We start from the raw sequence: 15258 nt of genomic DNA, 5'->3' as shown, positions 1-15258 counted from the left end.
CAGAAGGAGGTCCTTCTACCAGAGAACCCTACCAGTGCTAAGCATTTGTCACACTGGGCTTTCCAGAAATTGACCGACCAAACCTCCCAGGTGTTAAATGAAGTGACTAAAACACCACAAGGTAATAGAGCAAGCAGACACATAATGAAAGAGCCCACGAGAAAACCTAAAAAGACTAGAGAGAAAAATACCCCGAAAAGAGTGAAAACTATTCAAGAAAGAAACGCTTTGAAGAGAGCTAATGTGATTCGAGAAAAGAACGTCCGAGCTAAGAATCATTTTGAATCAGAACTGATAAAAGAGAAATTATTAGACACAGCTTATCACAATGAATGGTACAAATGGGCACAGTATACAGTAAAACAGACAACAACAAGTACCTGTGTGCTTTGCTCACCCTCCCCGTTGAAAAAATTAAGAGTAGTTCCGAATCAATACGACAACATGCATTGTGCTAGATTTAACTCACAATACTGTGATAAGAAGGGACAAATAATTCCATATTGTCCAGCGGATTGTTTGGCGATGTTGGGACATCACTACTATAAGAGATTCTACAATCAGACTGGGTGGGGGGAGGAATGCAAAAAATTGGACGTAAGAATAGCTAAATCTAAGCAAGAGATCCCAGATAACTACATACTTGACATGTCATTGGAATATGAGTGCTTTAACAAGACTAAAGGTTACCGAGATATGGGGACATTCGTAGGCAAATGTGCCATAATATGGCATCTAGACTATGAAATGTATGATGATCCAGATGTGTATAAGTCCATTAGCTTAGTATATGCCACAGCAACAGTAAACAATAATATGACAGTGACACAAATTCAAGACGACTGTAAAAATGCTACTTTGAACTTCCCTTTGATAGGACCATTAGAAAATCAAACTGAAGCAATAGCTGATTATTTCTGGTTATGTGGAGGGAGACGACTGAGAGCCACCCTAGTAGACTGGAAGGGACTTTGTGTCAGAGTAAGATTAGTCCAGGAGGTAGGGATTGTAAACTGGGATCCTGATGATGCAGGAACAGTGGAGAAGCTGAGTAAACAAAATCACAGAGTTAAAAGAGCATATGTCCCAGACCCTAAAGTTACTATTGATGCAATTGGACAGCCAAGAGGGATACCACACCAGTTCAAAGCAAGAGACGAGATAGCATCTGGACTTGAATCAATATTTGTATGGATAACGCCAAATAAGAATATGGAATGGATTAATTACATTTACTACAACCAGCAGAGATTCATTAACTACTCAGACCAAGCGCTTGATGCCCTAGGCCAGCAATTAAAATACACTAGTAAAATGACATGGCAAAACAGAGTGGCCCTGAATTGGCTGTTGGCAGAAAAAGGAGGAGTGTGTGTAATGTTTGGTACTGACTGTTGTACATTTATCCCAAATAATACAGCCCCGGACGGATCATTTACAAAGGCCATGAAAAAGCTGAAGGAATTAAGACAAGAGGTCGCTGAAAATGCGGGGAGAGACAGAGAATTGGGAAACTGGTTTGATTCTGTGTTTGGATCCTGGAAAGAATGGTTCATTAAAGTGGGAATAATAATAGCCGTAGGTGCTGCTGTTTTTTTTCCTGTTGTTCTGTTGTGTTTTGCCTTTCTTCAGATCAATGTTAGCCAACGCAGCTGCCAAGCAGATGATCAATGTGATAGTAAGACAATCGGGAATTCACACTGGATGCAACAACTCCAGAGTGCATTCAATTGGCCCAGGCCTGGATGAGCTAGACGACTTCCTGTAAAGAATCCTGGTGGAAGAATAAGGAAGAGGGTGCCTTGTTATTCTTGTTTTTTCTTTTTCTCTTTTACTTTACTATTATTGGGTTTAACAATTTGACTTTGTTTTTGGTAAGAGAGGGAGATAGCCCCACTGTGTATTTTATTTTGGGGTAAAATAGATAGACTATTAGACAATGGGTAGAGTAGGAAGTTAGTTAGAGGGGTTGTTTGTATTTCTTTGTTCTTTATATAAGGGCCCTTTTCCTGAGAATATTTTACTCATATAATCTCTTTGAATATATTATACTCATATAATCCTATTGAAATTGCTGCTACATAATCAAAGCAATTGTTTACTTATATAATCTGTGCATGAGAGGGGACGATAGAAGGTCTAAAGCAGGTCATTGTCCGTGGTACGAGGTAATGCAACCAGACATAAAGGGAAAAGATAAGAATGTTTGTATCACTAATAGTCACTTTATTCATTTTTTACCTTTTTACTTTTACATTTTGCATGTGTTTACGTATATTCCTGTAACAAGTTAGAAGACAAAAGTTACATACATTGGGTCATTGGAACATGTATATAGTTATGGTGCAAAATAGGAACTATTTTTTGCAAGCGCGGTCATCGACTGTTGAAGAAACATGAGCTGGTTTAAAAACCCGCTGTCTGCTCCAACACCAGATAGCGCCCTAGGCAGGACCAGGGCACCTCTGGCAACGATGGAGCAACCCAGATAGCACTCCAGGCCACCGGAAGTGCCTGCGCAGTACCTCTGGCACCGATGGATAGATATTAAACTCCAAGCTTATACAACAAGATGAGTTGAAAGTATTGAGAGACTGATGTTTGAAATAACACACCTCTTAAAATGGTGATATGACAGGAAGGTGAGATCTTTTACTCCACCCTAGCTAAGTGGGGGTGGAGATGTTTGGTCTCATTCTTCCTCCAGGGTGTACCTTTATGAGGAGGTCTTTTGGTAAAAGATGGATGGTCTATATTGACCATATTGGAAAGGTGAAGGAAGAAGAGTGACTTGTTCGTGAAGGTACATTCTGGGAAATAATAATTGAAGGTGGGACTAGAATTAGTCCCAAAGGGGGGATGTGTTGGAGAAATTCATATATGAGTCCATGTTGGAGAATTTTATTTGTCTCATACGTGAGTCAAATTCAAGTGTATGAACATTAAGGAAACTAGGCCTAAAATAGGGGAGGCCTAAAATTATGGAAAACAGGAAGAACAGGTCAAAGGGAACAAAATGATGAGAAACACTGAACCTGTCAAAAAAGTGTATGTAAAGACAAAAATTGGGGAGGGTTGTGTGAGGACAAGACAAAAACTGGGTGAAAGGTAATGCGGAGAGAAGAGTGGAAAAGTACCCAAAAAGCCATATATGAAATCATATTTACTAAAGCGCATGCGCCAGTATGGCCACCAATAGAAATTGGACATTAATGCAGGTGTTTCTAATCGTGGTGAAGTGATAAGGAGGAGCAAAGAGAAAAAGATAACTGTATGAATGCTAATTAGACACCCAAGTGGACATTAAATGACGTAAAATGAGGTATAAAACCTATATGAAATCCTTTGTTAGATCAGATGCCTAGCTACCATCTCACTTTGTTGAACTGCTCAATAAAGTTAATTCTTCTGAGACCTGAAACTTTGACTCTGAAAGATTTCTTCTGAGACCTGAACCTGATATTGAAGATCTGAACCAAAGACTGAGAATTGGCCACAACAATAGTGGACGCGATTGCAGCAGCTTATGCCTCCAAACACCTGCAGTGCCCTCTGGGTATCAGAGCCCACTCAACTAGAAGCATGGCCTCTTCGTGGGCATGGTCCAGTGGAATTTCTATCCACGATATTTGTATGGCGGCGGGCTGGGCCTCCCCATCGACATTCGTGAGGTTTTATATCCTGGAAGTTCCCGCCTTACAGGCTAAATTGCTGTCAGTATAAGTGACATGTATGCTCTGCCCAGTCGCTCATGTGCAGACTACGTTCACATGCTGACGATATTTCTGGCATGTTACTTAGGGTGAAGTGTTTTATACTCAGACCGGCTGGTCCGCTCTGTTTATCATTCCCCGTTACGCGCTGTTTACCGGTGCTGGCCCGCGCTGCTGGCCGCCCGTCTTCCACTCTGTTGCGCGGGGGGTTATTCTCTTCGTAAAAGACCGATGATGTCGCTCTTTTCTTCCCCTAATGTGTGCTTATGTACTGTGTGGGCTCGCGCTGCCGGCCCCACTGTTTTGCACTGATATATACTTATAGACCGGCGGCGCCGCTCTATTTTATACACTGAGTGAAGTGCTTTGTACTGTGCTGGCCCGTCTCTCCGACCGGCCACCTGTTCCAGCAGAATGTTTTCCCCGGTCTCCCTGGGTTTCAAGTGCTGGATGCTCGGCGCGCACGGCGTTGACAATGGGTTCCCGTAGCGTAAGCAACTTACGCAATACGAGAGAACCTCTCGTAAGAGAACGTACTCGGTTACCTAATGTAACCTCGGTTCTCTCTAGAAGAGGGAACGAGTATTGCGTTACCTGCCGTGTCGCGCCACGAGCTTTTGCGCTTCAGACTACGAAAACCAGATATTCAGCCTGTGAGCCTTCGTTATATACACTCTGGCCACACCCATCTTGACGGTTAGAAGGGTGTGGAGGCCACGTTTCACGAGGCTCACTGATAGGCTTAAGCAGTTGCCGCCGAGCAGCCAATGAGCACGCTTATACAGCCTGCCTTGGTCTGCCGGCTGCCGCACTGCGTTGACAATGAATACAAAATTAAGGATAATTTTTGGCTTCAGATCTCGAAGAAAGAAGACTTTCCCGTAGCGTAAGCAACTTACGCAATACTCGTTCCCTCTTCTAGAGAGAACCGAGGTTACATTAGGTAACCGAGTACGTTTTAACAGGTTATGTGACAGACCCAGGTAAATTTACGGATAAGCGAATAACCTCAACTTTTTTTAATATTAAAAATAAAATATGATAAATATCATCATACAACAAATGCTGAAGCAAAAAGGCTAAACAAAATAATAAACTTATTCAGCCATATTATATTTGCAAGCACAGACTGTTTTTAGTTCAGTCAATCTTTCTTTATTTTATAGGAAACATCAAAAACAATATAATTCTTGTTCACAGTAATATACTTCTCAATAGTTTAATCAGTAATAAAAAACTGTTTAAAGATTAAAAGAGTTTAAAATAATAATGATAGTACAATCTGAACGACTCTCTGCTTCTTAGCGTCTGTTTTCATGGATCTGTGTCTCGTGTCGAAGCTGCGTCCTCTTGACGTCACATTTATCGGCCGCATACGTCATAAAGAACGTCTTATTTCAGGACAGTCTCCATTATAAAACTGAGCGTTATTGCTAGTGAAGTGTAAATTGTTGTAGTTTCCTCATGGGAATGTAATGGTCAGTTTACTGAGATGAAGAGCCTCATGACGTTTGCGGCAGATAAATGTGACCTCCGGAGGATTCAGTCTTCGAAATGAGACACAGCCGGTGACTCCAGGATTTGATGATCTGTGAGATTGAGAATGTGTGTGTGTTGTTCACCATGAGCTCTGAGTGACTGAACTTACTCACAGCGGCCTTTCTGGAGCCCATAACCACGAGTGAGAAAGGTACGGTGGCCGAGAGAGCTCAATGCGCTGCAACTGAAGAAAACACAAAAAACACCCGCAAATTAAGAAAACATCTTCATCAGTTTCACAACACATGTGTGCTCCAAATACTCACAACACAACCAAATACAGAAACGCGCTGCAAATAGGACAGAACACAACGGAAATGTTTCCGGGGAACCCAGTAAGTGACGGACGGACGGCTGGGACGTGCTTATTGCTCGTGAGCTTTACCTATGCCCTACTCTCTTAAAAGGGCAGACTGCAGAGCCCTTGAATTGGGCACTTTGGAGGGAGCGGGGCACTTGTGTGCCATTATGTTGATGAAGGGAGCAACCAGAGAATGTCTAAGCAACGAAAGACAACGTAATTTCCTCATTATTTTCACCTGGGATGTTCCCATGACAACGCAGCGCGTGTCCATCAGCTGAATAGCTGTTCTTACCAGAAATATAGTATTATTGCTGTTAACATAACTGTTGCAAATAAATATACATTTTATACAACAAAGTTTTTAAAATGTGCGTTATATCTGTGTGTGAGTGTCTCAACTTTAAAACTTGCCGTCTCATATTTGGACCCTAGCTGCATTCTAACATTTCTTATGAAACTTATTTTAACATAACATGACAAAATGTGTACAATGTAACTGATGTATAGATTAATGTCTTTCCCTCATGTTATTTTTCTCTATCTTTATTTATTTATTTATTTTAGTCTTCAGCTCATTGTTCTTTTTAGTATTCTTATGACATTGAACATATTGTAAATACATTTTGTATATTGTATACAAAGTTGTATGTTATAAACGTGTCATCTCTGTATGTTTTGCAAAAATAATAATAATAATAAAAGTAGACAGCTGTAAGCATAGATATCATATATAAACGCTAGATGTCTTATGGCGCAGTCACTTCCGGCATCACCGTTCGGCCATCTTGTCACAGTGAAGCTGTGAATTAAGGTGAATGATCAGCACGCACACAAATCATCTTATCTCGCTGAAATCTTGACAGATTTACAAACGGTTTGGTTTCTTACAAACGTTATTAACGTGGCTATAATTCCGAATGCTTGAACATGTTTGTATGTTATAATTATTCATATGTATGCAGTGTATGTAGTGTCATAACTACATCTCTGACGTTTATAACAAACCAAACCGTTTGAAAATCGGTAGAAAATTGAGCAAGTTGTGGTTATTTAAAAGTACATGCACCATTAAAGTAGTGAGCGAGCACACTGTGGCAAGATGGCCGCCACGTGCGGACGTCGACCTCCATTGGCCAGCAGCGCGCACGAGACATCTAGCCTTTATATATGATATCTATGGCTGTAAGCACGTCCCAGCCGGGTCCGTCACTTATTGGGTTCCCCGGAAACATTTCCGTTGTGTTCTGTTCTATTTGCAGCGTGTTTCTGTATTTGTTTGTGTTGTGAACTTTTGCAGCGCGTTTCTGTGTTTGGTTGTGTTGTGAGTATTTGGAGCACACATGTGTTGTGAAACTGATGAAGATGTTTTCTTAATTTGCAGGTGTTTTTCTATTTGCATGTGTTTTCTTCAGTTGCAGCGCGTTGAGCTCTCTCGGCCACCGTAGAAAGGTCTATATTAACACCGGGGCGGCCGGTGCTGAACGCAGCCCAGTATTGGTGTCGGCCCGATACTGCGCTCTCATATTCATACTCATAAAAATGCTCCGATACCAACAACCGATACTAATGCAGTGTGTGTGTACAGTGTGTACAGTGTGTAGAGTGTTTAAGCACCATGGTACTTCATTGTTTGCTATGCTATTTAATATCGTATTCATCATAAGGGTATTTGCATGCACAAAATATATGTTTTTCTGGACATGTACTATAGTAGTACTATAATATTCAGGGAATTAAACTGATTGTTCAGAAGGACCTTCGGTTGTAAACGGGAATGTTGCTGGTATAAACCCTGCAGTGAATGAACTGTTAACCATCACTATTGTGTCTTTGAGCAAAGCATTTGACCAACGGTTTCCAGAGGGATTTAGTTCATGGAGCCATTCTGTGACAGAAATACATTACACTGGTCTTGGTCATATGATGATAAATTTGCAAAAAGGAAGAGAAAGTTGGCAAACCACAGTTTGTTACACAGTTACAAAATAATGTAAATATATTTATTTCATGTTTTCGAGTGTCGAGTCTAATGGCCATTGAGAACATTATTGGAGCTGGTGTGTGAAACTTTCTCTTCCCTTTGGCAGTTTCTGTGGTTGAGATCCTCACTGAGTTTGTTTTGCCCGCTGGATGTGTGCATTTTGTGTTGAGCCTTTATGATGAATATACTTTTACCATAACCATAACCAGCTAACGGGAACGTTATCATAACTTTGGCTAACGTTAAGGATCTCTCAAAGTTATGAACAAAAATTCTTCCAGTAAATGTTTGTTCAATGTTATCTGGTCTTTAATAATGTTCTCAAAATTAGCACAAAAACTGTAGTTCCCTTTCGTGGTCACTCCGAGTTACGTCGGATGACGACGATTGGGGTTTCGCTTAGAAGCCTATCACCTTCGAGTATATAAAACGAGCCAATGGCAATGAAATGCCATGGGTCTGCGGAATTTGCATAGCGTATCTCCGCCCACCGCAGGGGGTATATAAGGAAGTACGCTGGCAACATGCAGATATGTTTTCGCTTCGGAGCCGAGAACTTCTCCACTCCACGCAAGCCAAAAATCCTGAGTTATCTTTCTCATTCCTTCGAGACGAGCGAGCTCTCCGGTGTTGGTGTGACGGCGATTTCAGCGAGTGCACACTACCCTGCTGATCTGGTCAGTGATCTGACAGTTAGTGTGATTTCTCCCTGTTCGCTTCAACATCCGCGGAGTTTCCTCTCACAAAAAGAGCATTGCACGTGGCACGTCTTTTTAATGATGCCTCGCCCGTGCACTTCTGGTTGTGGTCGCGATGTATTCTTTGCTGATGGGCACAATCTCTGCTTAGCGTGTTTGGGCATTGATCACGCTAAAGCAGCGTTTGTGGATGACTCATGTTCTCATTGTGGGAACATGACCATCTCCATGCTGCGGTCGAGACTCAATGAGCTCACCAGAGCGAGAGTCCCCCTACCCACACCCCGATCTACTGACTCCTCGAGAGCTAGTACTTCGGCTGGTGGCCGGGGTGACCTGAGGGTGACTGTGTGGGACATACCGCCGACACGTCCACGGTCCACACACCCACGAGCGTTCAAACTGAGACCGCTGGTCCCTCTACGGAGGCCCCGCGTGTTTCGTTTGGAGCTCCAGAAGAGGATGCAATGTCGATCGCTGCATCACAAGGTGGGCATGAGTCCTCGGGAAGTGAGGGTTCGGCTGTGTTGCCGCCCTCGGGCGTGCCAGCATTGCCCGAGTCTGATCCCGAGCTGACTGCCATGCTTTCCCGGGCAGCCGCGGCCATTGGGCTCGAGTGGTCCCCGCCACCCGATCCAGTGCGCTCGCGGCTGGATGATTGGTTTTTGGGAGCGGCCGCTGACACTCGTCGCCGCCCAACCCCAATTCCATTCTTCCCGGAAGTGCATGAGGAAGTCACGCGGTCCTGGAAGGCTCCCATGTCTTCCCGTGATCGTCCGTCGGCTTTCTCCGCCTTTCCTCCCCTCGATAAGGCTGATGCTTGTGGGTACACTGGGATTCCCCCGGTCGAACGTTCTGTCGCGATGCAGCTGTGTCCGACAAGCGCTTCATCGCGTGGTGATCCTAAGCACCCATCCAAAGCCTGTAGATTTTCGTCTACTATGGTGGCGAAGTCTTACAGAGCGGCGGGACAGGCAGCTGCCTCTTTGCATGCCATGGCCATCCTGCAGGTCTACCAGGCCCAGATGCTCCGTGACATGCACGAGGGTAGGACAGACCCAGGGCTCTTCGATGAGCTGCGCGCCGCCACCGACCTCGCTCTCCGAGCGATGAAGGTGACCGCGCGCTCCCTGGGTCTGGTGATGTCCACAGCTGTGGTCCAGGAGCGACATCTCTGGCTGAACCTGGCCGATATGCGTGAGCCCGAGTGGACTCGTCTGCTCGACGCTCCCATATCCCAGGCCGGCCTTTTCGGCGGTGCAGTCGAGGACTTTGCCCAGCAGTTCTCGACCGCCCAGAAGCAGGCTGAGGCGATCAAGCACATTCTGCCCCGACGCTCCGCTGCTCAGCCGTCGGCACAGAATCCTCAGCCTGCTCGCCGCCGAGGGCGCCCTCCCGCGGCTCCCGCCCCTCCCGCACGGCCCCAGCAGCAGCCTTCATCTGGGCCGCGTCGTGGAGGAAGCCGCAGGAAGGCACCACAGCCCTCTCCGGCCCCGCGGCCCGCTAAACGCCAGGCCAAGCGGCGCCCCTGAGACGGGCCGCTCAGGATTGGCACTCTTTTCTGTTCAGGAGCTGGTAGCAGGGCCACTCCTTCCCCCGGTGGAGGGCCGGGGAAGAATCTTTTGTTCTCCACTCCCCGCTGCTCGTCCAACGACGAGCAGTACCCTAATGTGGTTAAAGACAGAATTGAACACGGGCCACGCTCCTCTCATCCCCCTCTGTCGCCAGACCCCTGCCAGAGCACGCCCCCGTGGGACGCGCGCCCTCCCCTGGCCTCCTCTGGCAGGACGCGGTTAATGACCGTGCCCCCGCACAGGGCCGCTATGCCACCCTCGCCGGTGCCGGTCATTCCGCCTCGCTGCCCCACCGACGGTACGTCTGTGGTTCGTATGACCCCGCTGGTGCACTTTCTGGAGGCCTGGCTAGAGCTTCCCAGACTGTCCCGCTGGGTCGCGAGAACCATCAGGCTCGGCTACGCGATTCAGTTCGCGCGATCTCCTCCCCGCTTCAGGGGAGTCCGCTTCACTATGGTCGGTGGCAATGCCCCTGTCATGAGAGCGGAGGTCGCCACCCTACTGGCAAAGGGTGCGATCGAGATTGTCCCTCCAGCCGAGATGAAGTCCGGCTTCTACAGCCCTTACTTCATTGTACCCAAGAAGTCCGGTGGGTTACGGCCAATCCTCGACCTGCGCGTCTTGAACCGCTCCCTTCACAGGCTGCCGTTCAAGATGCTAACGGCCAAACACATCCTCCAGTGTGTGCGGCCGCAGGATTGGTTTGCAGCGATCGACCTGAAGGACGCCTACTTCCATGTCTCCATTTTACCTCGACACAGACCGTTTCTACGGTTTGCTTTTGAGGGGCAGGCATACCAGTACGCGGTTCTCCCTTTCGGGCTAGCCCTGTCTCCTCGCGTCTTTACGAAGGTCGTCGAGGCAGCCCTTGTTCCCCTCCGGGAACACGGGGTTCGCATCCTGAACTATCTCAACGACTGGCTGATCCTAGCTCACTCTCGAGACCAGGTTTGCGAACACAGGGACCTAGTGCTCCGGCACCTAGCTCGTCTGGGCCTTCGGGTCAACTGGGAGAAGAGCAAACTCTGCCCCGTGCAGAGGATCTCTTTTCTCGGTATGGAGATCGACTCGGTCGCCATGTGCGCGCAGCTTACGAGCGAGCGCGCGCAGTCACTGCTGACTTGTCTTCGTCAGTTCGAGGGCAAGAGTGCGGTTCCACTGAAACTTTTTCAGAGGCTCCTGGGGCATATGGCATCCGCAGCCGCAGTAACGCCGCTCGGATTGCTTCATATGAGACCGCTTCAGCTTTGGCTTCGCGATCGAGTCCCGAGGTGGGCATGGCAACACGGCACGCTCCGAGTCCCAGTGACTCCAGCCTGCCGTCAGACCTTCACCCCGTGGACGAACCTCAGTTTTCTACGGGCCGGAGTGCCCTTAGAACGAGTTTCCCGGCATGTTGTTGTATCAACAGATGCCTCCACCACGGGCTGTGGCGCCATGTGCATTGGACATGCTGCCGCGGGCTCCTGGACAGGACCCCAGCGCCTTTGGCATGTCAATTGCCTCGAGTTGCTGGCTGTACGTCTCGCCCTGCACCGCTTCCATGCGCTGCTCAAGGGTCAGCACGTACTAGTCCGATCAGACAATACTGCGACAGTAGCGTACATCAACCATCAGGGTGGTTTACGCTCCCGCCGTATGTCGCAACTCGCTCGCCACCTCCTCATATGGAGTCAGAAGCATCTGAGGTCGCTTCGAGCCATTTATATCCCGGGAGACCTGAACCAGGCAGCCGACGAGCTGTCTCGGCTTCGGCCTCTCGCTGGAGAATGGAGACTCCATCCCCAGTCGGTCCAGCTGATTTGGGATCAGTTCGGGGACGCACAGGTAGACCTGTTTGCCTCCCGCGACTCGTCCCACTGCGACCTGTATTATTCTCTGACCGAGGGCACGCTCGGCACGGATGCACTGGCGCACAGCTGGCCGCGGGGCCTACGCAAGTATGCGTTTCCCCCAGTGAGCCTTCTTGCGCAGACCTTGCGCAAGATCAGGGAGGACGAGGAGCAGGTCATTTTGGTTGCCCCGTATTGGCACAACCGGACCTGGTTCTCCGAACTAGTACTCCTCGCGACAGCACCTCCCTGGCCAATCCCTCTGAGGATGGACCTCCTTTCTCAGGGACGGGGCACCCTTTGGCACCCTCGTCCCGATCTTTGGAACCTCCACGTGTGGCTCCTGGACGGGACGAGGCAGGTTTGAGTACCCTACCACCAGCGGTGGTGGCTACCATCACTTCCGCTAGAGCATCGTCCACGAGACATGCCTACGCGTTGAAGTGGAACCTCTTCGTCAACTGGTGTTCTTCTAAACATCAAGAACCCATGAAATGCCCGATCAGTGTCGTGCTTTCCTTCCTGCAAGAGGGGTTGGAGTGAAGGCTGTCTCCCTCCACCCTGAAAGTGTATGTTGCCGCCATTGCCGCACATCACGACGCAGTTGATGGTAAGTCTCTGGGAAGGCACGACCTGATCATCAGGTTCCTGAGGGGAGCGAGAAGACTGAATCCTCCTTTTCCTCCCCTCGTACCCGCTTGGGACCTCTCAGTGGTTCTAACTGCCCTGCAGAGTGCTCCATTTGAGCCTTTGCAATCAGTAGAGCTTAAGTTCCTGTCTATGAAGACAGCACTCCTGGTTGCATTGGCCTCCATCAAGAGGGTAGGGGACCTGCAGGCATTTTCGGTTGACGAAGCGTGCCTGGAATTCGGGCCGGCTAACTCTCACGTGATCCTGAGACCCCGGCCTGGATATGTGCCCAAGGTTCCCACCACACCCTTTCGAGACCAGGTGGTGAACCTGCAAGCGCTGCCCTTGGAGGAGGCAGACCCAGCCTTGGCACTGCTCTGCCCAGTACGCGCCCTTCGTGCTTACGTAGACAGAACGCGGTGTTTCAGGACCTCAGACCAGCTCTTTGTCTGTTATGGTGGGAAGCTGAAGGGAAAGGCTCTCTCAAAGCAAAGGTTATCTCACTGGATAGTGGATACCATTGCTTTGGCATACCAGCAGCAAGGTCGTCAATGCCCCCTTGGTGTGAAAGCCCACTCCACTCGTAGTGTGGCTTCCTCTTGGGCTCTAGCGCATGGCGCCTCGCTAACAGACATTTGTAGAGCTGCAGGCTGGGCGACACCAAACACATTCGCGAGATTCTATAATCTCCGAGTAGAGCCAGTTTCTTCCCATGTACTCACTTCAACCAGCCGGTACTAGATTCTGCTCAGGTGTCTTCGCTTGCTCGCCATTCCTCTCCACGGACGGGATACGTGCGATTATCTTCTCAGGTGAGTCTGATAAGCTCTGAGTTTCCTCCAGCACTGGTTACGTCAACGCCTGAGTTATGCCAATCTGCCATAACGCAGCTTTTGCGCTTGACTAGGTGCCTCCATGTGCATGGTCCCCCCTCTGGGCGACCCCCACATGTGTATTCCACTGTAAGTCTCTTTTGAGCGTGTGTCTTCCCTTGGCAAGCCACCTTGCCACCCCTGGGGTTTAAATATTCCACCTGCGGCTGGACACCTCAGTGATACTCCATATGCATCCCTCTGGATCATATGTGTCTCTCAAGTCCCCCCCTTAATGGTTGGGCATAATTGCATATTTCTCCTGAGATATGCTTCCCAGTGTACCTTGGTATTCCTGTGTTGGGTAGGACTCCTTCGTTCGTGCTAGTCTCACAACAGGGAGCTCAGACTTACGCAGGGCACTGGATGACAGCCGAGGTGGCGTGATTAGACTGGAACCCCAATCGTCGTCATCCGACGTAACTCGGAGTGACCACGAAAGGGAACGTCTCGGTTACGGATGTAACCCTCGTCCCGTTACGTCTTCCTGCCACTTCCGCTGTATCGCTGAAAAATGCCTGGGTCCAGTTTCGACTCCTCAGCGAAGACATATCTGCATGTTGCCAGCGTACTTCCTTATATACCCCCTGCGGTGGGCGGAGATACGCTATGCAAATTCCGCAGACCCATGGCATTTCATTGCCATTGGCTCGTTTTATATACTCGAAGGTGATAGGCTTCTAAGCGAAACCCCAATCGTCGTCATCCGACGTAACGTCTCCGTTCCCTACTCAGGGAACGAGGGTTACATCCGTAACTGAGACGTTTCTTCATCTTTAACACTCTTGGACTCATTTAGACATCGAGTTCATTCAACACTGAGGATTTTGCTGTGTATCACGTCACTATAACTTTCCCTATTGGATTAATTAGTAAAGTTTTTTTGAGGAGGACTTTTGAGTTGTTAATACAAATTAGGTTAAAAGAATATTTCAGGAACATCAAACTATCCTTCCAAAAAAAAAAAAAAAAAAAAAAAAAGCTCCACTAGCACTAAGAAAAATGGACACTTTAAAGTTTCCATCACCAAACCAAAATGTTTTAAACAAGTTCTTGGAACAAAAATGTGTAATCTGTGAAAACACTCTGGTCTGGGTTTGTGGTTTTGACTTCAACACTAATAATCTGTAAATCACGTCATTCTCTCTGACTTCAGTCCAAAACTCATCAGAACTGAACTCAATCGCTCGAGTCCTTTTCTATTCTCATGACACTCATGAATATCTCCTGTAACCATAGTGACAGTGACTAAATATCAAAGATGGAGACGCACATAAATTAAAGATGGAGACGCTTATAACACTGGAAAGTCACAATTTACATGATTTTATAATAAACCAAAACCTCCACAAAACATGCAACACACACAAGACATGTGCAGTTACTGAATAATTACTCTAAAGTGAATTGTCAGTCCTCTTATAAGAACAGATGTGGTTGAAAATTATAAGTGATGATCAATAAACAGATGTGAATATGAAGACTCACCTGATACAGTCAGTGTAACAGCATCACTGAAGTCTGTGTGTGAGTCTGATCTCTCTCCTCTACACCTGTATTCACCACTGAGAGACACATCAGCTGTGAAACTGAACTCTGCTGTTGTTGTATATGTATAGTCAGTGTCTCCTCTCTGTATGTCACATGTGAGAGTGACTCTCTCTCCTATGAACACACGCTGATCTGGCTTCACCATCACTACAGGTTTCACTGAGAAACATAGAAGTAAATATTGAAAAGCATCGCAGTATCAAGATCACTGTCATGAACTCAAAACTTCATCAGGAGAAAAACACTTAAATTAAAAATCTAGTTTGCTTGTAAATTGTAATGATTACATCAAAAATGTATGTGTTGGTAAAAACTAACTGAAACTGATATACACTACCGGTCAAAAGTTTTAGATCGGTAAGATTTTTAATGTGTTTAAAAGAAGTCTCTTCTGCTCACCAAGGCTGCATTTATTTGATTAAAAATACAAACAAAAACAGTAATATTGTAAAATATTATTACAATTTAAAACAGCTGTTTTCTGTGTGAATATACAGTAAAGTGTAATTTATTCCTGTGATCAAAGCTGAATTTTCAGCATCATTACTCCAGTCTTCAGTGTCT

The 15258-nt window shown here is 47.0% G+C and overlaps 1 protein-coding gene across 1 annotated transcript in view; it reads right to left on the bottom strand.

The window, feature by feature from the left end:
• LOC311078912 (Fc receptor-like protein 5) overlaps positions 1 to 14839 on the bottom strand; it is a gene marked incomplete at its 5' end in the record, with an annotated part of 42110 nt that extends 27271 nt beyond the window's left edge. Inside the window, one exon of the mRNA XM_084107965.1 lies at positions 14632 to 14839. Coding sequence (XP_083964091.1) covers positions 14632 to 14839 — 208 coding nt within the window. The remainder of the gene's footprint in view (positions 1 to 14631) is intronic.
• Positions 14840 to 15258: the final 419 nt, after the last annotated feature.

Source organism: Abramis brama, assembly GCF_963993115.1.
Source record: "Abramis brama genome assembly, chromosome: 3".
Lineage (NCBI taxonomy): Eukaryota > Metazoa > Chordata > Actinopteri > Cypriniformes > Leuciscidae > Abramis > Abramis brama.
Note: the sequence above shows the minus strand (reverse complement) of the source record. Positions and strands in the feature narration are given on the sequence as shown.